The sequence below is a fragment of the Amphiprion ocellaris genome, chromosome 17 (genome assembly GCF_022539595.1).
Source record: "Amphiprion ocellaris isolate individual 3 ecotype Okinawa chromosome 17, ASM2253959v1, whole genome shotgun sequence".
In the NCBI taxonomy this organism is placed as follows: domain Eukaryota; kingdom Metazoa; phylum Chordata; class Actinopteri; family Pomacentridae; genus Amphiprion; species Amphiprion ocellaris.
In genome coordinates, this window is record NC_072782.1 from 17,681,780 (window position 1) to 17,706,910 (window position 25,131).

General features: G+C 38.0%; 1 protein-coding gene across 18 annotated transcripts in view; it reads left to right on the forward strand.

Annotated features, from left to right (window-relative positions):
• mast4 (microtubule associated serine/threonine kinase family member 4) overlaps positions 1-25,131 on the forward strand; it is a 133,405-nt gene that overhangs the window by 66,580 nt on the left and 41,694 nt on the right. For 10 of the 18 annotated variants that reach the window (XM_055019176.1, XM_055019170.1, XM_055019173.1 and 7 more), the window contains 2 exons: positions 722-753; positions 13,408-13,488. In XM_055019176.1, the coding sequence (XP_054875151.1) occupies positions 722-753; positions 13,408-13,488 (113 nt within the window). Of the gene's footprint in view, positions 1-721; positions 754-11,314; positions 11,564-13,407; positions 13,489-20,878; positions 21,306-25,131 lie in introns of those variants that run through there. The other 8 variants (XM_035957582.2, XM_035957584.2, XM_023291019.3 and 5 more) reach the window with 4 other exon arrangements.

Genomic DNA, 25,131 nt, shown 5'->3' on the forward strand with positions numbered 1-25,131 from the left:
TAAAAGAAGGCAAACGATCAAGTTTCATTCACACTGCATGAGCAGGCCATTCTTACTTGTGCATTTAAGAGACTGAGGTATCGTGAACTTAGTCTACACCAGATTAAAACAAGGTGAAAGTAAGTGAAGTAAACTTTTGTTGATTGAAATGTCAAGATTTGACAGTAGATGCAAATGTATTTCATTTCAGCTGCTGGATGTCTTAAATGAACAGTTTGATTTCCAGATGCAGATTCTTTAAACATCTCTTCCAGTTCTCTGGGAATGGATGTAACGGTTTCACACCTGCTCCTCCATATGTTGGCTGTTTTTGAAGCTGTAAAGCTGCTGTTGCAGCAGAATAGCAGAGGAGATTGAGGTTTATGACAGAACCGCATTTGCTTCCCTAATTTTCACTTTCTTTATATTGGTCTCTAAATGTCGATGTGGTTTTGGTGTTTGTGTTTGTTTAATGCTATTTTCTAAACATACAATCAGCATGACTGATATTTGTCTTTTTAAAGAAATAAATATGCAAATGGCACAGCAGCTTTTGTATCTGACACATCTTTCAGCTTTGCATAAATAACTCAAAATAACCTTTCAGTGTTTACTTCGGAGGCATATTGCACTTTGATGACAAATATTTTAAATGAACACAAAGAAAGCCAGTAACAAAAATGCTACATTTCATATATCATTAGAGTTTTTGTACTTAAAATTCTTTTCTCTTCATTCACAGAAGGAGCTGAGTCTTCCCAGGAGAGGCAGTTTGTAAGTACCATTCTGAATGTTACAATAAAGAGATGTCTAACTTAAATTAAGTGGCTTGATAAGTCATTTAAAGGTTTGCACACTTGTGCATGTCTTCACTTACTCTGACTGACTAGACCTGGGTTTGAAGCTCATTGGAGCTTTTACTGGGGACCAGATAATATCACTAAAATCCTCACTCAGTTGCCACATTTATAGATAATTTTTGAAAACTAATGCAATCTTAGTGCAATAAACACTCAGTTTTCAGGTTGTAGTCTGTTGAATTGTATTGTTTTATACTGACAGGTGATTCTATGTGTGTGTGTGTGTGTGTGTGTGTGTGTGTGTGTGTGTGTGTGTGTGTGTGTGTGTGTGTGTGTGTGTGTGTGTGTGTCCCATTTGAATTGAGAAGAACAGAAGCACATCTCTGTGTAATGCAATATAATTCAACATACTAAAATTGAACATCTTCCAAAATGATCGTAAGGTTGAATGAACAGCTCTCTGAAACTGTTTCAAAATAGAATATTTATTGCAGCATTGCTGTATTTGACTGTGTTCATTCTAGCTAGGTGTTCCTAAAAAACTGGCAAGTGAATGTAATACCGCATTTTACATACAGTATGTTGATTTAAACAGAACATCTTCACATTTATTCTGCAGTTGAGATGGGCAAATACTCAAGATCTGTAACCAACCAGATTCCTCAAGACAACATCGTGAAAACAGACAAATGTGACTGCATCAGAACCAAAGCAGCATATTTTTCTATTAATTTGTCTTGTCCTGAATCAGGGAAAACACAAATAAATGCTACAGATGATTGGAAAAGATAAACAAATTTTAATTTCAGCTTTGCACTGGCATGATATGTATGAATATTAACCAAATCATTTAAAAATCCCAATTTTATTATATTTTAGGTATCCCTCACAACACATCAAATTTATACAATACTCTGCCAAAAATTAACATTGACATTGAGAGAAACTGTTTTTATATGCAATGTTGATTTGGACTGGGTGTTGAGAAGAATTGTGGCTCATGGACTTTGTCTGCTGTATTACGAGATATGTTTATATGTGCTTTTAGTTTCCAGTCAGTTATTAAGATTGTTTATTATTATTGCTTGTTAATAAATTATTAGCCCTATTTGGGCTTCTCAGTGTATTTTACAGTGATTTCCTAAACTAGCCACATAGCTGATTTTCATTCTGACTTTATCATCTGAATAGATTCTGTTTCCTCTTCAATTGAGAAGATTGTTTTGAATATTCCATATTTGTTCACATTTCATCACTATAATCTCTGTTTACCATTTTGAGTAAGTAAATAATTTAGAGCCAAAACATTTAAGTGGCTCAATTATGTTCATTATATAAAACTGTCACACAGACATTTAATGGCTTAAAGGGATTGACAAATGAATGATTAATCTTCGTTTACATTGTGGTTTTTACTGTAGGAAATGACTAAAAGTTGAGTTGATTCAGTAGATTCATGTGATTTAAGTCACGTTATGCACAGGTTAGTTAGGTCAGTTATAGAGGTGGGTTTAATTACCCATATTTTTTTTTTTTTAACTGACTTTAGGCTAATTAGCACAAAAAAATCATTTGTACGTGACAGTAATTCACTAAATGTTTACAATCAGGTAAGCAGATTCTTTGAAATATGCACTAATTAAGATCACCGTAAATTAAGGAATAGTGGCATTAGACTATGCTTGCGGCCATCAAATTTGGCTTTGTACTGCCAAAATATATTCCCCAGACTCCCCTAGGTAGCTAATTTTTCATATTGACCATCTCCTCCATATTATAGTGAAAAATCCTGCTCAGATGACCTTTGATGACTTAAAACTATGCTTTAAATCAAGTTTGAAAATGGATGTTGTCCTTGATTTCATCACTTTGTTACAGTTGCCATGTAAATTCAACAAGTTACAACGTGCTACTGAAATGAAGAGTCATCTTAAGCTATCTGATTATAGAGTGGTTCTTGAAAAGTATGATTTACATAGTTTGAATGATTGCTTTCATTCCACTGCCATGCTGGAAAGTAGAGTGACTGTTACATTGCAGGGTCAAATGCATAATTCACCACTATTCCAATAATCTTGTCATCAGAAAAGACGGTCTGTCTGCATTGAATTAAACTCTGCTGAGGTTGGCTGGTCAGATTTCTGTTCAGTCGCTTATTAAAGGTGAGACTGGGCCACTGATATGCCAGATGAGCTACAGCTTTTAAGCCGTGCAAAGTCATAATAGACATCGACTCTGCTTTAGTTTGATATATTTCTTGGTGGAGAAAGGTGTTACCCATGACACCTTGCTGCTCTCACCTCACCAGAGGGGGTAGCTATTGTAATGCAGGTGACCCATTACTAACAGGCTGCTGTGAGATCACCAACTGCACCAATTTATATTTAGAGCACCGAAGCCTCTGGTGACCTTGGTAACCATAGTAATGGTGTTTGGATATGACAAAGTTGCTATGACTGCTGCAAATTCATCATAGGTGCAGTTTATTGAAATAGATGTTTTTATTCATTTGTCACCTTGAAAATGAGAAAAGCGAACATCAATTCATCTATATTTTGTAAAATGTATTTCTGCTGATTGGAGCTGTAATCTGCCTGCTGTGTCACTGATGTGCTTGATTTCAGTGTGCTAGTGTGTGGCGCATGATGTGGAATTCACATAAACTGAAGCTGTATAAGGAATACGCTAAAAAATTGTTTAAAAAAATAAAGAACTTGTTTGTGATAATGATTTGTAATGTTTGCATCTCCTTGCAAGGAGCTTGTTGAAGAGAAACCAGGCTCTTCTATCCATGTTGCCTCAGTGAGCACTGGACTCTCTCAGAGGTTTTCCTGTGACAGAGAGCCATCTACTGAAATTTTTATGTCATTAGCATGCCGATTGGTGTCACCAAGCCACTCTGTTAGCAATGTAGCCTTTTCCACTCACTGTTTCCATTATGAGGGCCATTTCTGTCAGTGTAAACCCTTCCTATGGCTACAGAAGTGATGGAATGCACCTTTTCAGACTGTCATATTTGGAGTTGTTTTCCACATAAGTCATTCTAGTTGAGAGATGGCTTTAACCTATTTATATTCTGACCTTAATAGCTGGAAGTCTTTTGCTGGGTCCAATTAAACACCAGAAAATCAATCATTTGATCACTTCCTGGACTTATGTTGGATCGTATTTCTTCTCTTCAGCACAAAAACACAGCCTGTTGAGCTCAAACGTACCAAACCTGTCGTTCTGCCCAACAACATCAACTGCTTTGCCTGCAGCAGGATACTAAAGAGGACCTGTTGACTCTAGATTGTGTTACATTCAATTTAACAGATGCTGTCAGCTGCAGTTCATTAACTTGATCATTGCAGATGAAGTTGATGTCAGTGTTTAACCATTTACTGAGGTGTTTGAGATGTAGATTGCTGCTACAGTTCTACCAGAGATTTAGGCCAATATTTTCTCAGTTAATCCTCTGGTCGAAGAAATGTTAGAGACCAATGAGAATTATCTGTCACATTTTCTTACAGCCCAGAGTAGTGTCATGAGAAGCTGGAACAGCTGAAGCTGTAGTTGAAGAATTCTGCCTGAAAAAAACACATTATTTAATTACACTGTTTTGCAAAACAACTTCATGAATTTAGCTTTAAAAAATACAGCTTGTGTTACAATCCTTTGATTTTGATCATAATAAAACATATTTCTGTTTTAGAAGTGAGCCGTAGAGTAGTATCGATAGCACTGTTTTGTGTATTTTTTTTTTTATGTATGTCCTCCAGGAATAAACATTCTAATGTGTGGGAGTTCCACTCAGAACGTTTTGACAGTGCATCAGTTGTTGTAGATCACCTACAGTAAGAGAGCAACATGACTGTAGGTCACAACTGTGGTCATGATGGCTTCAAGGTTGCACTGAGGTATGCAGAACTTTTAGTTTTTTCAGCATAACAAGAGATACATATTAGCTTAAGAATGTTTATATGTACATGTTTTGTCCAAAACATATTTCTAGTTCTGTGAACCTCAAGCTGCGTGTTAGAAAACACACAATGTTGCTCACTATGGCCTCATTTTCCTGATGTAATTACAAGTAGACATTGGCCAATATGTTTTTTTTTCAGAGCCAGTCTCTAATATTCATAATCAAGAAAGACCGATGATCAATATTTAGAACAGATATATTAACACCACGTGATTGCAGTAAACTTTTCATTCTTAAGTGTGCTACTTCATTCATCAGCATTACTATCACTAAATATGTACAATACAAATAGGAGTGATGACGTTAGAGCATCACATGATGTTACAACGCTCTCCTGTTTACTGTGAGATTGATTGATTAGGATTGAACACTTTGTCTTGTCTACTCCTGTTGTTCTTCTCTGTTTTCTAAATTTTTTATGGCTTTATCAGTGTTATTGCACACTATAGCCCATGTCTTAAAGCATTACTTCTCATTGTTTCTTGGCTCAGTTTCTGGGTAATCTGTGTCTTCTAACCTAGCCATTAACCATGAGCCAATGTAAAAATATCTCATTTCCTGATTAGTGGAGATGGCTGTGCTTCTCTTTCAATTTTTGCAGATTGTGTCGCTGATTTAGAGACAAGACAAGTTAGAGCAGAGTGTTAAATAATCCTACTTTCCTCATAGTGGTCGCATTAGCCTAGCATCATCAGCAGAATCAGTTCCAGCTTCATCACTTGTGTCTTTTATAAACATGCGCCTAAACTTCTCAGCTTTAAGGCTGTACAATTTCTTTTATAAAAAACTTCTCAAATAGTTGTGTTAAACGTCTTGTGTAACGATCCATTCAGCTTTTTAGTTCCTTCAGCTCTCAAGAGCTTTTCAGGGTCATTCAGTAGATTGTTTTGGTTCAGCAGCACAAAATTTGTATAGTTTTGGGTCCCTCTCGTTGCAGAGCCTTGAAAATGACAAACACAACAACAATGCAACATTACATAAATCCTAATGTTACAGAGGTCGCTGATTTCAGCAACTGTTTGGTAAGAAGTTTGTCAAGTCAATTTTATAATGTGATAGTAGATCAACATTGTTTATGGCCGTAGATTTAATGAAAGCACGAGGACACCATATTTCAGTAAATGTCATTAAACATTGTCTGAAGTCTTGTTGTGAGGAATGTACCTTCAATTTTATTTTATTAAATTGTATCTTTATAAAGTCAAACAGAAAGCAGATTTTCTACAAAGTTTTCAGTCATGATATTGGAAGGTCAGTGATGTAACATTGAAGGTGGTTTTCTATTCAGCAGCACTGTCTAAAAGACTGTTCAATATAATGGCTTCTGCAAAATGTACAGAAAATCTTAAATGCATTTCTCCAGGCAGCTTGTGAATCAATTATCATCACTATTATGTATGCTTGTATTATTGTTCAGAAAGTCCCAATAGTTGCTTTATTCACATCTGCAGTATGAGTCTGCTTTTGTTCTGAAATACACAAACAATGATATTCAGTGTTCTCTGAGCGTGACCTTAATTAAACAACATGGTCATGAGACGTCACAAACAGTTGCCAGCACTGAGCAGCTTTATACAAGCAACCAAATTCATTAAATTGTGTAAATAAGGTGTACATATGACCAATTCCCAGCCAAAGAGCAAGTGAAAGTGTCTAGATGGGTAATGTGAGTCTGCTTCTCTTGCGTTGAGGTAGAACTGATGTCAGTGAATTCAAGTTTAACAAAAGAACCTGTTCTGTACACTTGGACTGGATGTTCTTTCTTGCCCCAGGTACAGTAGCAGTCATGTATTATTATGAAAACCTTAGTGAGTCACCAACTTTCACCAAAAGCCGCAAATTTTACAGGAAAATCTCACTCGGGTTAAACGCTTTTCAAAAATGCAATCAAATGAGGCTTTTTCAGTTCAACCTAATATTTACTACTTTATATTTAACCGTTCGAGACAATATAAACAAAAACATTTCATTTACTGTGATGTTTTTATAAATTCCTATCTGTTTCGAATCCATCAACTAATTTCTGGGATGATAGGAAATTGTATAAGCATTAATAACTTAAAATATGTGCTGATCTTAAGCATGAAACTGAAGCCTGTGACGATCATGGAGTTATACATTTCAAAATTTAGAACAAAATGAATATCTTAATCTCTCAATAACTCACAGGGCTATAGTATCCAGGTCAACTAGTCATTTGGTTGGTCAGCATGATCTCATTTAACTTAAATTCTCATTGGCTGGACAATTGCTGGTGTTGCGGCATATCCATAACCTTCTAGGATTAATCTCTTATTTTTCACAGTAAAATTACCATCTGTGTGTGAACACCCATGCATTTTCACAACTTTGAAGTCACTCAAACTTGTGCAGTCAGTGCAATGTGGATGATGTTGTTTATCTAGAGAGCATGCAGATATTTCTTTGTCCCCAAGACTGACTGGTTGAAGTAGGTCTGATTTCTGTTGTCAAACATGTTCTTTTGTTGACTACAGCCTGATTAACTGGCTCCTTAATGTGACCTAAGTGTGCTGATTATGTGGTGACTGCTCCTCACTTTTGCACCATTTTTTTTTAGGATTTAAGCTCGATAGTTTCTAGTTACATATTTCACTTAGTATATTCCATTTAGACATGTCAGATGACTACGAAAGAAATTGCTGTTTTTATTGCGTCTGCTGTTTTACTGGATTTAGGAAAGACATGTCTAATCTAAGCATGTTGGCTGGAAAGTTTAACACCAGCATTTGGTCCAAAAGAATGAGTTTGTACAATATGTTATGCAGCGTCTGAAGCCAAAACATGTTCGAGTGGGAAGCTGACAAAGGACTGAAATTCCGGGCACATTTTTGGCCATTCCCTTTCTCCTCGAAGGTAGTAAAGGTGAACAATCTGCATCTATATAGAGTCAGCAGGAATATTTAATGACATCGCTGATGTCAGAAGCAGTTCCCTAAATTCTGGGGAAAAGAGGATTCAGATGCTGTATGACAATCCAGCAAGACCTTGAGATAAATACACTGACCTCTTCAGACTGAGTGTGGTATTTTCACTGATTTTAATTTGATTTTATTAAATTTGATTTCATTTATTTGATTCTGTTTAATATGCTAAGGCAGTGTGAAACAGCCAATGTTAAAGAAAGGTGGTTATTTTAAAAGATTCTTCTGAAACATCTGCTTTGTTGTCGGAATATTACAATTCCTCATCTATTTGATTTGGATCAGCTTTACTGTCCATCATAAAGCGAAGTGACCTGGCACATAATGCAACCAAAAACACTCAGCATGTCTACAATATGATGAAAAGTCCTCCACTACTTGTTTTAAATATTGATGGCAGTTGAAATAATTTTTTTTCAAGGTGTTTTTGAGGACTTAACATTGGCGAGCTGGAGAGTGTTAAAGGGGTGTGACAGGTCCTGTGTGATGAGCCAGGATGGCTGCACATGCATATTTGATGGTAGTGGCTTGGTGCTGCCTGTTCTTTTACTTGCATGGCTGATGATGCAAGACTGTTTTCTCAGTAGGCTGCATATCCGTCAAGATTGTGAAATCTGTCTGTGCTTGTATTTAGGCACACAGATAAAAATGTACAATTAAGTTGTTTGCATAAGCCTAACAAGTTGATTTTTAACATTGACAAGGTCAAAAATGTAGGACCTCACTATTGCTAGCTAGAATTTCATTTAGTTACATAAATTCCAATTTGAGACATGTCATGAAGTGACACTACAGCACTGCATGAATAGCTTTGGATACAAATCTATAGACCTATCTATGTCCTTATTTTCACATTGAGGTTTTTGAATGCTCCTCACTCCACTGCATAGTCCCTGCAGTTTAGTCCTTTTTCCATATGGTGAAAATCCAATTGGTGTTGAATTTTGTAGTTGTGATAAACTTGGTGTAAAGTAAAAGCTGAACACATTTACTTCTGCCATTTCTTAATCCTACTAAACTGATATTTTCCAGCCGACACACCAGTAGTTGTCTAACTCAAACTTTGTAATGATCTTGCCCTCCCTACTGCCTGCTGCCAGGTTTGTTTAGTTTCCAGAGCTGCTTCTGTTAACTCCGAAATGTGTCAGTCATGAGCAAAGCTCATCAAATGTTCTTCTGTTGGCTGAAAGAGTCCTCATGCACTCTTAGCATATGAGGAGCTGAAGATCTGTCTTCTTAGTTGTGGCATTGTGTTAGCACGTTGAGCAGGTAATGTGGCTATCATTAGCTTTATCTCCACAGGTCAGTGCTCTGTGGAAAGTTTAATGCTGAGGCACTTTCAGAGATGCCGGAAACTTTCAGACTCATTTTAAACCAATAAACAAAGACTGTAAGTTACTGTTCCCTTCAGTGCATCCAAAAGTCAGCCACTGTCAGTCTTTACATCTGTTTGCTTCTCTCTCACATATCCTTTCTTTTAATACAGTTGAATTCCCAATAAAGCTTTTGTCATTCACATATTTTTCTGTCTGCTGTCAGACAGTGAAAAGAATTTGACATAGTTACAGAAGCGCAGCTCATTAAGACCACATGATAGCTGGTTGTTACTTCAGAGGCATGTTCAAGCACTACTAAACTACTGTTTTTACTGTCGCAACACTGTCTGACAAACTCACCAAACACGAGTTAAAATAACAGAACGGGTTTAAAACCAGGATTTAACAATCATCTTAAAAGGAACCACTCTAAAACATTCTAGGACCTTTAAAGAAGAGAGCAATGTCTAGTACCATAAACGTTTTAGAATTTCGTCTAGTTAGACATGTTTCCAGGATGTATTCCTGTGCTCATTTTAAGGTGCAAAAGGGTTTTTATGCTCGCTTGAGGTGTTTTTTGACTTTTTCGACAAGAGTTAATGCACCTTATAAGACTTACTCAGGGACCTTCAGGGTGCCATAAAACATTTAACTCAGCACTTAAATTATAAGCTTTCTCCGCCCCTAGACACTCTGGAAAGGATAAAGACGACGAATGCCAGCTGACATGAAAGAATAATAACAACTCGTGCATTTGAACAAAATTTTTGAAGACCTTTCTCGTAGATGGCAGACAACCAGTTTAGTTTTTTTTTCTTTGTAGTTCTTTAATAGTTGACAGATAGCTCAGTTTTCTCTTGACTTCTTCTACTCTGTTTATTACAACCATATGTAATATAGTCTATACCGCCACCTACTGATCATACAAAGCAGCCTATTTTATTTGCTCCAAAGCAATTAATAGAAACAAACATTCACATTTTCTTTTTTTTTCTTCTCACATTTTCTTTCTTTTTCTTTTTTTTTGCAAATTTTCTAAAGTTTCCTTTACTGTAGTTTTATGAAAACGCGGTTACTGACTTTATGAAAACTTACTTCAGCTCAACTTACTGAACCCATAAAGGGGGGAAAAAAACCCCAGTAAGATTTAATATTATCAACAGAAAACTACCCAGCAATCGCAAGACAATGTTTTGGACTCATAAATTGCGGTTGACTCTTGAGTGCTGTAACCTTGATACATCCCTGCACCTTCTCATGCTCCAGTTCCTGCTTGTCTTGGCTTCTTGGTCCTATGGTTAATGCAGTGTTCAGTGTCATCTGCAGTGACTCTTTGCTCCTCAGCACACTCATAGTAATAAAGAATTCATTAGTCCTCTGGATGAATGAGCGTGGCTGTAGCTAAATGTTTGCTTGGTTTGCTTTGCTTCCTAAATTCTCCTATACTGTTCAGGTGTAGCAAAATCGTCAACACACAACTGGTGTCTGTTGCAGTACTTTGTGCAAACACTATACATTTTTGGAAGTGTATTTCTTTTACACTGTGTTGTCAAATTATCTGTAATATCCTCCCTCTTTTGTCATTGAGCAGTTCATCCATGGACAATTTCATGCCAGTGACTCATTGATTCATTTTGACTTATTGGCATCTTGATGGTGCAGAGATAGAGCGTCTGCAACAATCAGCGTAGACAAAATTAATCACGGAGGATTTCACTGATGAGAAGTTGTAACCTCTGGTGTGCTTTAAATCCCTGCAGGGGCTAGGGCACTCTGATGCGTCATCTTACTTTATTACTTTGGGTTTTTAGTCTTTAATTCCACAGTCACAGCAAACACTCGCTTGGCTCCCTAATTGAAGAACAAGTTCTCAATTCATGCTTCTGTTTGCCTGCAAGGTTAGCGCTCTGTTTTTTTCATTGTTTGGTTCACTGTCGGTTCCTGTACATTGACGGATGTGGACTGGCAGTTAGTGCTGCATTATGTTTCTCTTTCGAAGATGACATCATCCCTGTGGTTGTGGTGACATTGCATCGTGCGGTGCGTGCCTCGTGTTAGCATCTGTCAAGGTGACTGCATGTACAGGAGCAGACAAAATGCAGATTAAATTTATTGCATTCATTTCTGCTGTGTAGCAAGTCACCAGCTGGTGGAGGAGTGGTGGCGGCGGCAAAGATGGTGGTGGGGGGCACAAATGTGCATGCGTTTGAAGGGGCAGGGGGCGTGTATTAGGGGAGGGAAAAAGGGGTATTGTCCTGCCTCTATGCCCTCCACAGGCAACTGAGGATCTCGTTTGACAGCTTCAAGGTGGAACATGGAAAGACCAAAACAAGAAGCATAGCCCCCCCACCCCCTATTTTTTGCCCCCTCCCTTTTTGTGGGGGGAGAGAAAACCAATCCGTCTCATCGCACTGTGGTGGTTGGGTTCGGCTCTTTGTCAGTGCAGGGGGGGCAGCAGGCAGGCAGTGTGAATGCATATCATGACCACAATAGAGCAAACGAGCACAGTTCAGCCATGAAAGCCCAGCGGGAGAGGCTGAGAATTCCAGGGCTGACGCTAGAGTGAGTATTTTCCTCCGTTATCCTACTGGGGAGGCAGCTCCTCTGCAGTGTGTTGCTTCATCTGTCTCTGTGTTATATTTGTTGCTGTCTTTCACAGTTGCTTTATGCTCTGTGCTGTGTTAGCATTAGCAGCAGCATCTGCAGCAGGAAGTCTGATGTCAAATCCTTCACAGCCAGACGACAGTGGCTTACTTGTGCTTCTGTTAATGTTTGCGTGTGTGTTCACAGATTTCTGTTTTCATGCACGTGTGTGTGTGATAGACAGATAACACAAAGGAGTGCCGCAACATGCTTTATTTGCTGGGGTGACACACACAAACAGTGCACACAGAGGAAACACACGCAGGAAACACATGCGTATTCATAATACACCTATCAAGAATGTCTGTTGGATGTGATCAATAAGGTGAAAAGCAGTGAAGGCTGTGTGGTTTACATTTCAGTTTTCCCTTTTGTCACAGCCCCTGTCATTTGCCTGACTTGAAACATTTTTTTTATTTAGGTCAACAAGGCATTTGTTATGGTTCCCTCCATTTGAGGATTTAAAATCTGCAGTTGAGCATAATTGGATGGATGAGTGACTGTTAAATGCGCGTTAAAACCATTGTTTCTATGCAGATTTTAGGATGAATGCAAAAAAATTCACATATCAAATCACGTCTTTTCTAACCTGTTTCATATTTTTGTGAATAATGAGGACTGTCTAACATCTTATCCCTGTATTTTAAAATAACTACTTCAAAACAAACCATGACTGATGATTATAGTTTATATACTAATCTGGAGAGGAATGAACATTGTGTTCCTGAATAAGGACAGTGATTTCCAAAATTATCAGAAAATCCCATAAAAGGAATTCAGTTGCGTCTTTCTGTTGTAAATCGTTTTTTAAAAAAATGGGTCATAAATATGAATATGTTTCATATTTTTAAAGGCTGTACTTATTTCCTAAAACTACTGGAAATTGTAGTTTCTAGCAAATGGTAATCACACTGCTGGAATAATTGGGCATTCGGAGACTATTTTCCTCAAATAATAACATACTTTTGTGTTCTAAGTGTTTACCACAGCAGGATGGTGTGTGTGGCATTGACTCAAAATAAACAGTGTCGATGTTGTTCATAGTGATGCAGCATGTCACGCAGTGAAACGTGTTGGTTACTGATGACTTTGTAATAGTTTGGGGACAACATAGGGGCTTTGTGACAGAGGAAAAAAAATATTATCAGTATTTATTTCATTGTTGGTTTAATGTTGATATAGGAAAATCTCTAGATTTCAAAAAGTGTATAATCAGATTACTTAATGGGGCTGATTTTCTGGATTCTATTAGTGTTTTGTTTATATGAGAATATTCTGATGAGTGAATTTGAAAGGCCACTGCAGTAAAAGTTACTCACCTTTACATGACCTAAGGCTCTGCAGCGCCACTGCTGACAGTTCAGTTAAAAAAGGACTCAATACATGGCATCACATAGGTAAAGTGAAAACCCCTCTGTGTGATTTAGATACCAGGGGACACATAAGAGTCCGTTATTTCTTTGATCTCGAGCCTTTTAGTAAGTACGCTTGATTGTCTTCTTTGATTTGAGCGGGAAATGAAACAGTCTGCAGGGTCAAACATCCCCAATGTCAAACAAACACTGCAGAACCAGACAAATGCCTTGGGAACCTGCTCTTCAAACACAATTTGCGCTCATCTGACAGGGATCATTTACTCTTCATGATGCTGCTGTCTTCATCTGGGCTTGTGTCAGAGCTGTGTGGGGGTGGTGGGGTTTAGGGGGTTTCTGTCCTGTGTGTGATAAAAGACAACTATTCACCACACTCCATTTAACTTGCAGCCTTACTCCCCGAAGCTTGAGCCCCACTCCCACTAGCCCTTGCAGTCCGTGCAGCCCGCTGCACGCTTTTCATTTTTGGAGGTAAGCAAGAGTTCTTCAACCATGGCTGTTTTGTTTTGGAAGGCCTGTTAGTGCATGTTTGAGTCAGTCTTGTCTTCATGTGTCACAAGGCTGGAGCTCTCCAAAAAATCATCTGCCTTTGAAATGACATTGAAAGAGGACATGGAGCTTATACAGTATAATGTTGATAATTTCACCCCTTCCCCCATCTTGCCCCTCTCCTCTTTCATGTGCTAAGTAGGATTTGTGGCATTTGTAATACATCAAAGTGAAGAATGGTCTCAATCTGTCTGAATCCCGACTTGATTCATTTAGAAATGGAGCCTTTAAACCAGCAAAAGCTGGTAATGGTTAAATATCTGAGCTTTTTGCTTTTGTCACTACTGTTTTTTGTTTCTGTAGATGAAGCTTCAGATGCTGCATCATACTTTTCATTATGTCACTGAAATAATCTCTTTTTTCTGGGGTTTTTGTGCATCACTGATGCTTGAAAAAGCATGGTATTCTGTCTTCTGCTTAACCCTCTGAACCTTCAGGCAGTTCCTGGGCATTTTTTGCTCCAGTCAGACTTTTACTCACTGTGTGCTAATTTTGCAGCACAGTTTTACACCTCTATTAAAACATCACAACCTTGGCTAGAAGTAAAGAGAATTGTTTCTAGAACTGAACTTTAATGGTGGCTCCACATGCTATAATTTTTTAATACTTAGATTTAAATTTCAATGCTTGCCTCCTATCAACTTTGTAAACACTGCCTGCAATTCAGTCAAGTTCACCCAAAAAGTCCCTTAATTTTTGTAACACCACTAGAGTCTGGTTAGTGCACACATTTAATTTTTGTTAAATTTTTAAATCAAACATGAAGAAAAGTGATGTTGATGTAATATCACAATTTTAAGCTTTGACTTGGTGAATTTTTCAAAACCGAAAGTTACAGATGACAACTGCAAGAACTATCAGTCTGTAGCTTCGATAAATGGTGTAATTTTGACAATTTTTTAAATGATAGCATGCCTTTCAAACCCAGGATTTGCAGTTCAAAGGATTAAACTCCACATTTCACCCACCAGGAAGCTTCAAAGCTGCCATTGTTCATGTTCAAGCTCATTTGGGTCATTCAGGTTGAAACTTTCTTGTTTAGATTGTGTGTTTTTTTAAATTACCAATTTCCTAAAGTGTAGGTGTGCTTCTTTCCCAATCCTTCAATTTTAAGAAACCTTCAGCAGCATATTCTTTTATCACCAGTCCAATTGTGCAACTGTTTAAGTCTACAGTCTAAGCTCACAGTGCAAGAAATGTCTGTATGCTTTATTGATAGAGAGTCACGGTCTGTGCTTTCTGTCAGGTTTATTCAGCCTGACTCTGATGCAGATTTGCTAAAAAAAAATAGTTGAGACTTGGAATGGGTTTTTTTTTCCTCCAACTCATTCAAAACACTCAATATTGAGAATTTCTATATCAATGAATAGCTAGAAGCACCCACCCATTTCACCCCTGGTCTCCTCTTGTTGCGCTCAGCTTTCATAGAGAGTCAAGTGGAGCAGGTTTTTAAGTGAATCAGCTCCATACAAGAATGTGGAGATGTGTTTTACTGGGGGATTTTTTTATTATTATTTATTGACAATTTCATTGTTTTTTCTCCATCCACAGACTGGCGCGCAGAGCTTTATGCAACGATTTCAGACGAGAATCCTTTACTTTTACCATTAATATACTTCAGCATAGAGCCATTTGACAGCAGTATTTCGCACCAACCTAATTTACATATGAGAGAAAGATTGTTAGTGACTGAATGATGTTTGATGAACAAGTTGTTGGCAAAGTTAGTGCAGCATTGCAGTATTTTAATATCCCGGGATTGATTCCAACCAGGTGATTCAGCTCTGTGGTGGATTGCATTGTGTGGTTTTCAGGTTTGGTTTAATGCTTTTACATAAAGGTGTTACATATAGATCACCTGTGTATTATACTTTGTGAGTTCAGTAAATAGGTCGCTTACTGCTCTAGAGACTTTTATAGAATATGCAGCTATAGACCTCCAAGCCAAGCAGCCTTAGTCGGCATTCAGATCAAAAATGGGGCCAGTGATGATTGTTACTGAGACATGAAATGCGAACCAGGAAGTTCACTTTGAGAACAGATCTGCGAGTTTAAAGGATTATCAGAAACTGAAACACTGCCCTGCTGTTTATAATCCTCACAGACAGGTTTTTACAACTCTTGCCAGATTCAACTTCTTTGCCTGACAACCCTGCGTTTTTTTATCCAGAGCCCTCTGCATCAGCCACCCTGCTGTGTCGACAGACTGGCCTTGCATGAATGAGGGGGCTGGGGCTTTTCACGCGGGGCTAAAGATGAAATGAAGGCAGCCTTAAATGATACTGACACCACGTCTGTCTAGATTTGCAGTCAAACAGGTCGTGGTAATGCGTGGGGTAGCTTCAGTAGAAGAAAACTCCACTTCTCTTTTTGGAAGAGATGTCCAGTTGTCTTCTACTGAAGCTCTCTGAATGACTGACATAGTTTGAGAACCACTGAGCAGTTGATAGCTCAGCATTAGAGTGTCTATTTTGTGCATTATATTACTTTTAGCTTATCCCTTTGAAACCTAAAATTTGCCAGTGGCTTTTAAAGAAATAGTATCTTAGACATCACTAAAATTACACCATTAATCAGAGCCAGAAATTGGTAAAACAGAGAGAATAAACACATTTTCAACTTTCCTACAGAATTCTTTTGTAACTGCTATTTCATCAGGAAAAATATCGGAAGCTAAGATCAAAATTTGAAGTTTTCAATCAAAGTCATTTCATTCTGCAAATCTCACTTTAACATTTTCTTTTAACGAGCTGTTCGTTTTAAGTAGATTTTTTTGAAAAAGAAAAAAAATCTGTGCTACTATATGCAACCCAGGAGCATTAGTAGTCCATGTGTGACCAATAGTAACATGACAAAAATTCGTGTAAAAACCTTGTTAGCTGAACAAGACTAAACTGCAGTCTGTTTACACCAAGCAGATAAGGCAGACAAGTATGGACACAAATCAAAAATGTAAATGGTAAAATATCCATTGCATGTAGATTTACTATTTGTTCTGGTTTGGGTAACATCTGGGGGCACAATTAAAATGTTGCATATGTATATGATTCCAGGTTTTATGAATTTTTGTGAAATAAATATTCAAAAATAGATTTTTATTTCTCTTTTTTAATGACTTATGGCTTATGACTTCATTTTAAAGTGGAAAAATGGACCCACAGCGGGTAAAGATGTGGCACTGCTTGGAGTTCAGAACAATAAATACCAGAGATTTGCCCAGTGAGGCTACTGCTAGAGCTGCTTGCATTTAATAAAATTTTCAGGGAAACTAGCTTAAGCCTCAAAGGTTCTCTGTGGTGTCTTTTAGCACTTGCAGCACTGTGGAGCAATGTGTTTCGAATGTGTTCCCTTTTTGTTGATGCTGTGCATAAACACTAGAATGTTCTGCACATTCATGCTGCTTTCTTTCTCCTTTATTGTTCTGATTATCAGTTTGTCGCATAAACCTACTCAGAAACTTTGAAATCATTAATAATGGCAACAAGGCAGATAAAAACTGCAAGCTAGCATAAGTGAATGTCAACACTGCATATTTAAGTCTTGTAAAGTTGACTTTACATGCGTTTCTGCAGCAAGAACACAACACATTTGTTAGACCTTAGCAAATACACAGTACATGTAAACACATGTTTAGTTTGTTCATAAGAATATTCCACAGAGCACTTTTAATTGGACAACTGCTCATAAAGCGATAAAATGTCCAGGCAAGCCCATTAACTGTAGGATAGTTGAATGCATTGTTATTTTTGACTACTGCGGTTCCTATCAGTTAGCAGAGAAGACAGTGATTTTCTACAATCTGTTGACCTTTCCCAGGATTTATGAATGTTAACAGATTGGTGATTGTGCTAATTGCTTTGCTGCAAAGAATTGCATTTTATCCCCTGTGTGTCCGTATGCCTCTGATTATATGAAACAGTTCTCTAGATTACAGACACAACACACAATTCTTCACGTTTCACCATGTTGCATCTGGATTTTCATATCTCATTAAAGAAAAATGTGCAATTGTTAGAATAGTGGTCTTTGTGTAGTCTTTTTTTTCAAAGAGCTACCAGAAACAAATCGCTAAGAGGACAGCAACACAGATTTTCTGCTTGTAATGTCAGCACAGGCAATGACCTCCCTATTCATGCTACACTATGCAAGTTTGACTTTGAACCATCTGAACCGTCATTTCTTATGTGGAACACAGAAACAGAGCAGAGCCATAATTAGAGTGAAGGCTGTCACGCCGGCCTGTAGGGAGGCAGACTGAGCCACTCTGAGAGAATGCACACGCAAGCGCAGGCTTTACACGGACAAAAATTACTTGTGATAACACTTTATCACAGAAGAAAGTAGAACCAGCGGTTATGTGCCAGTCTTGCTGGCATTCTTCGTTTGTCAATTTTGCTCTCTGTCTCTTTTCCTGGGTTTTTGAATTGTTTCCAGGCAGTGCACTTGGAAAGGGATTAGACTCATCTGCACTATTGTGACGGTCCTCAGGTTAAGGTCTGACTGTGCACTTCCTTAGTGAAGCTCCCAGCCAGGCTTTGAACCACTTCTTTGCTGCTCGCTGTTAGTGTTATGACTGGCCAAGCAAAATCTGACAAAGCACAGTAATGATTTTCATTGACAACAAAGCTTGTATTGATCACTTCAAGTGAGTAATTCTTCTTAAATCTTAATTAGTCTGAGGATCTAAGCTGTCTTTAGGATGTTTTGACTTTATTTTGGTTTTGATAAATATTTATTAAAAGAAGTTATTTTTAAGAAATGACCAAAACTTAAGAACAAGAACACCAAATCTGTGCTTCAAAGGTCACAGTACAGGTAGATTAGATTAGTCAGCAACTCTTTTCATGTCATCATTCATTTTTTGAGCAAAAATGTTAAAAATCAGATGGTTTGAACTGCTCAAAAATGAGAAATTGTAACTTTGTCCTACATTAATTAAAATGCATATCATTAGGTTTGAGTCTATTGGTCAACAAGCGACACATTTGCTAAGATAATGAGATGGGCATTAGTCACAGTTTTGTCCTTTTGCAGAATGAATCAAGAGAAAAATCAGCTGTTCACTGGCAATAATCTTGTATTCAAGTTTTCACCATTTTTGCTTTTTGTTGTTGATTAAATATCAGATTTTTTTTTTTTTTTTTTTACATTAATTGATCTTAAACCAGTCGTGCAGAAATTTTGTTTTCCTCATCTGACAGTGAGAGTTATTACACAAACAATGTGATTATGATGTATGTCTTGGCTTTCTTTCTAAGACAAATTTTTCATCTAAACACTGAGTTTATATAACCCAACATCAGAAACTTGTCTTGGATGCTTTCTAGATAGTTTTTTGGGCCACGTACTGCTGCACTTCAAAACATGCAATTACCAACGTTATTACATTGACCCAACTAAGGATACAACTAACGATGAATCGATGAATCATCTGAGCACCGATACGTCATCAAATGAGCGCGCAATGCCGCAGAAATCACCGTCTGAGCGGATTGCTGAACAGGGACAGACATCCGTGCTGCATCGTACTACATATATATGCACCATACAGCGCGGATGTCTGCGCTGTATTGTACATAATATTATATGCATATATAATACAGCGTGGATGTCTGTCCGCACTCCACTCGGGCGGTGATTTCTGTGGCATTGCGCGCTCACCGATGACGTATCGTGCTCAGATGATTCATCGTTAGTCGCAGGCCTAGACCCAACCCACTAAAATAATGCTTACAACTTAAAAGGTTTGTCTAAATCAGTGGATTACAGCTGTTATTTTGCGTTTAATTGAGTGGTAAGGTTAAGTACCTTGAATTACTTTTTAAAATTTTTCTAATTCCAACTTCTAAAAGTTTAATATTTACTCTTTTATGACAATAAACTAAATATCTTTAGGTTGTGGACAAAAGAAGATATTTTAGGACATCATCTTTGCCCCCCTGAACGCCGATCAACATTTTTCACCATTTTCTGACATTGTATAGAACAAACAACTTATCTGTTATTTGAGAAAATAATCAACAGATTGGCTAACTGTGAAATAGTCATTACTTGCAGACCCAGTGAATTTTTTTGGCAAGGGTTTGAATGTAACAGACATTCATTTATATGCAGCTTGTTTAGCATCAACAGCCAAAAATTCTAAGATATTGAATTTACTATCACAGAAGACTAAGAAAGCCAGCAAATATTCCCATTAAAGAAGATTAAGCCATTATCTTTTTAGTGTTATATATTGAAAAACAAACCATTATTTGGCTTTCAAATCAAATGCTGCTTGTTTTCTTTCATTTGACACGTTGGCACCAGTTGAGCCCCCTGTAGGTGTCAAATCTGTTGAAGCTGTGGCAGCAAAAAGAGACATGTCCTCTTCATGTTACATTAGACCTTAAGCCACATGACCGATATTCTCTCTTTTGATGTGATTTGCATTGAGTCTGTTTTAACTTGCAGTTAACAGTTATGGGGCTCTAGTTTCAGTTTGCATGACTGAACTTTGTACTCATCTGTGGAGAACAGTCACTGAACATAAGCAATCAGTGCCTTGGTCCTAATGTTCAGCTGGTTGGAATATTGTTGTGGTCATTGCTCTGACAGTTACTTCACAGAATTTGTCTGCATACTTGCTGCTGCTGTGGTCAGCTGACCCTAAGCTCTCACACATACATGTAGGACTCCAAAGTCAAATTCATCACTGAACTGACAAAAAGAACTGTGGGCATGTGAAGTCATGAATACTGATCTTACTGACAGTGTTTCCTATTCCGAAACTTAGCTGAAATGTCCAATTAGTTTTAACTAAAGGTAACCTATTTTTTTCTTTTCTTAATCAATATTTTCACAAATTTGAATGTTACACGTTTGCAAGACACTTTGTAGCTTCATGTCTTCCCTGCAGTCATTTGTGTTAAACTGCTTATCTGCCTGCAGTGTTAAACAGAAAGTGAGCCAAGGATCAAAGGTGGTGCAGTTAAGGTGAGGGCTGTATCACATGAATGAGGCAGCACTGTCTATACAGGGAACAGCTAAGGGAAGATTTTATGCAGCGGCAGATGAATCCATGCACAAGCACAACATTTCCATTTCAAATAGGTCCTGCTTAATACACTGACCCACCGGACTTCTGGAGGGGTGCCAGTTTGCGAAAGCAGCGAGTGCACAGCAGCATCTGCTGATGATGCAGTAGCCCTCTGTCTCACAACTCCCCCTTCACACGATGTGAAGTGGTAGATGCCTGTTACATGATATGAAGCATGTTGAGCGAAGGGAGCAGGGGGAGTGTTTGGGATACAGAGCACAGTCGCAGAGAGACGCGCAAACACAAAGTCAGCTGGTATTAGGTGTCATATCCCTGCAACAGTGGAGGCTGTCAACACCTGACCTGGATCACACACTCTGTGTGCCTTTCAGGATTCTCCCCGGATTACTTTTTTGTTTGAGGACAGAGGAGGACAGTGCGTCCTCCCTGCCAGTGTGTTTATGCCACAGCTGGCTGCAGATGTGCCTGTGCAGAGGAAGTTTGGACCTAAGGAGAGCACTTGTCAGGACTGCTCCGGGGGTCGCAACCTCCTGAACCCTGACAGCCGACGCTTTTCCTCCTCAGGCCTTCAAAAGCCCCCCGTACATCTTCCGCTCTGGCATGACTTGGACACAATGTCAGATTCTAGTCTATGGACGGTACTGTCCAACTTTAACATGCCACATTTCTTCAGTGGAGCTCGTCTGCGCCGGTCCAAAAGGTATCGTCTGAAACAGTTTGAAGTGGTTCTGTACTTTCTTTTATGCAATGTCAGTCTTCTTATCTTAAAGTCAGATGCAGAATTTAGTCTGTGCAGAGTAAAAAAAAGGTTATATTCTGACCACACAGGTGACTTAGCTTGTAGTTTCTGTCCACGTGAGTGACAGCACAGATGTTTTTCCTTGTGTTTACATTCAGTCATCTGAGCTGATTTATGAGGCTACCGTGAATAAGAAGCTGGGTGTTCCCTTCTCGCCTATTGTATATTATTTGCTTTGTGTGTCAGATGGTAGTTGAGTGTTTGTTGTTGAGGCAGGCTTATGTTCCTTACACAGGATGTGTGCTTTCCTCTGTGCCATCCCTATTAATTAACAGTAGGAAAGTGGAAATACTGAATTTCTTTTACTTTTGTTGTTGTAATTTCCTAAACTAAGAAACTGTATTGTGTTCCGATAGCTCCTAGAAAATGTTGTGATTTCATTTAATACCTTATATTTCATTAGATTTTTACAACATTCCCAGTGTCACCGAATTAGAAGTGTTTTGCTGCTTGATGAGATTTAGAGGGTGTAGAAACTGGTTTATAGCTAAGCCCCTTGATCCCAGTTTCATGTATATGATGGTGCTACAGAATTGGTGAAGTCCATATACTCATATTCATTTTTAATCCCTGTTGTGACCTATTTTATAGTGTGGAACAGCTTAACGCAAAATACTGGCAGTTTTTGGGCATCTTGCATCAGTGCATAAATATTTTCACTTGGAAACCCCTGTCAGATTTAGTAGATATTGAAAACTGGGGCTGTAATAACAGTCTCAGAAATCACAGCCATGTTTTTCCGCTGTGTCTTTAAAAATAAAATGATGAAATGCTGTAAATATTAGCAAATCATTGATTAAAAGTTAGCACAGATATTGAGAATAAATAGAAAGTTTCATTACAGATGACCAGTGAGTCTATAAACGATAGAATTTGCTGTTCCCCTTTAATGTGTTTTACTTGTAGAACATTTTTTATTTCATGTTACTTAATGTTATTAGAATAACAACTCATGTCCAACGTATCATCACAACATTTTCAGCTCGTTTCACTTCAATTAATACAAATGTTATTTTAAACAAAATATGGGCAGCTGATACATCTGTGTATTCTTACAAATTACAGTAACTACTGTAATTTATAAAAATCTGCTGCAATTTGACAATACTGCCATTTGGCATGAACTTAAATTGTCATGTACTGTATGTCGAAATATAAAATCCTCACAGAACAGGAGATTTGTAGAAGCTAAGTCTCTATCCAATACTGTACATCCTCAGTAGCTTAAAGAAAACAGCTGTCCTCAGTGGCTACAAAATTGAGGTGCCATGCTTTTCTTCCCAAGCAGCAAGTTTTTAAATACTATTAATAGACCAGTGTGTGTCATATGTCTGACTTTGAATTTGGGTTTGTCAGCGCAGAGCAGCAATTTATGTGTCATTGCGCTTTGTCAGCTCACCTGACAGCTGTGACGAGGGAGCAAAACTGGCAGAAGAAAAAAGATTAATCATGGCTTTTTGTTGACACGGGTCAGGATCAGACATTTCAGATTCATCTGGATTCAGAACCGTGTGAATCAAAGGGTTTTATCTATTTTTGTCTTTTCCTGTAGCCCAAATAAGTAACCGAGCTGAAATCTTAGAAATTGTTTTTGACAGATTGAGATTACTTTGTATTAGAGTAATGTAGGTTACTGTAAAATAAATCTTGTGTAAAAATAAAACAAACCCTGATATGTAAAGTATCGCTAACTTTGATGAACACCTTCAGGAAGTATTTTTAGTCAATGAAAAAGAGATTTTCTAGCTGTGCCTGTGTGTAATACAACAATGGCTTGATGAGGTTGAGGCTTTTGCATGCAACCGAGACTATTAAACCTCATATGGATCCGTTCCAGGAATCTCACACATCTGCAGTACAGCACAAACACTGGCCTACTTTCTCCTTAACATCTTCGCCCAGGGCTCCTTTATCCTCCCTTTAAAGCTTCTCTCTACCAACATGATTTTTCTGCCCTCGCTGTGGCCGCAGAGGTGCTGCTACCAAAGCTCAGCTTAGCATCACCTGAAGAAGACATCCTGCATGCATCATAACCTGTGGCAGTGTTTTTGTGTAGTAAACCTGAAGCGTTCACTTTAACTGTCTGAACTTTCCAAGCACTTGTGGGCCGTTTTTTTTTTTTTGTTACTCTCACAGTTTTACTCACTGTGGGATCATGTTTTACTGCAGTTGCAACTCTGTGGAAGCAGCACACAGAAGTAGAGAGTATTCAAAATGATTATAATCTCAGAAATCCTAAAAACGAAATTAAAAAAATTCAATTTCTTACATTTTTTTACTTTGCAAAATTTGAAAATCCAGGAATCTAGATGTCCATCATAGATGTTACCAATACTGTGAAAGCAATGGTGACTCTACACAACATAGATATTTTGATACTTACATTTTTAATTGATTTCCATGCTTTTCCCTCTTTACTCTGTATAAACACAGCCAGTATTTTTAGCCATAGAATCCCAGAATTTTTACCATGCAACCGTTGGACCACAAATGGCTTCTTGGTTGCAGCAAGTGCCAGTTTTTTTGCTTGCTTTTTTTTTTTTTTTTTTTTTTTTAATCATGTCTGGTTACTGAAAACAGTTTATTTTTAGCAACTTAGTGAACAAAGACAGGTAGAGTAAAGGGATCTTGATGAAATATCATGGTTTTAAGCTTAGATTAGGTTGTGTGTCTCAACTGAAAAGCCTGTCACTGACTTTTACAGTTTCTGGCTTATAAATGGTATAAATTTGGCAACTTTTAAAGATAGTTTGCCTTTTAAACCTGCTGGTGAGGTTTTAGGTTTGAGGCCATTTAAATATCTCATGAGAGGCACTCGACTCTGCAGTGGGGGTCGTGATGATACAAAACACTGGGATGGGGAGTGAGGCAACAAGAGGGTTGATTGGGCAGCAGTGTGGCATTCTCTTGGCCTAATCCACAGTGAGAGGGTATAAATAGATCTCGTTAAATCTGATCCTCTTTGACTGAGCACCTGTGTACTAGATATTATTCACTCCCTCCCCATCATGATAAATGATTCATAGCATGTGTCCACACTCCTGATTGCAGGGTTAGCCCTAGAAGCCACTTGAGTAAACAAGAATGACTGGGATTTCTGACAAAACAGGATTCCCTTCTGATTTCAGGAGATAAATTTGGATTTTGGGGGCAGAAGTCAAATTGCAGGGAACTACAGGCAGCTTATGATTCTACACTGGTGTGTTGTCTAAGCAGGTGCTTCAACAGGTGAAGGTGATGGTTGGCCTCAGGGCCTTGGAAGTTGTCATATTTTATTATACTTGACTTTGGTTTACCCTCTGGTACAGGTATGTGAATTTTAGATGCAAAATTCTTTTTCTTTTCTGTGAGAAATACACTAAATTGAGGACATATTTTGTGTCTTTTACTGCTGTGCTTCTACACTAGATTATTGATTCAAATAAATGTACAACTTCCACAGTGGAAGATCAGTAGCCTGCAAGTCAGATCTGTTTTTTGCACGTCATGTCATATTTAGCTTGAAATGCAGAAATTACTCACATGTACCTCATCTTAATTGGCAACATCCAAATAACAGGAGCCTAAGTCTAAATATTTAATCAAAATGATTTTATTATGCACCATTTGTTTAAAAAATGGCAAAAATGTAGCATTTGCCTTAACCAATTTCTGACAAAAAATAATTAGGGACTTTTCTCTGAACTTGGCTTAACTGCAGGCTGTGTTTATACAGGGCAGAAAGGGT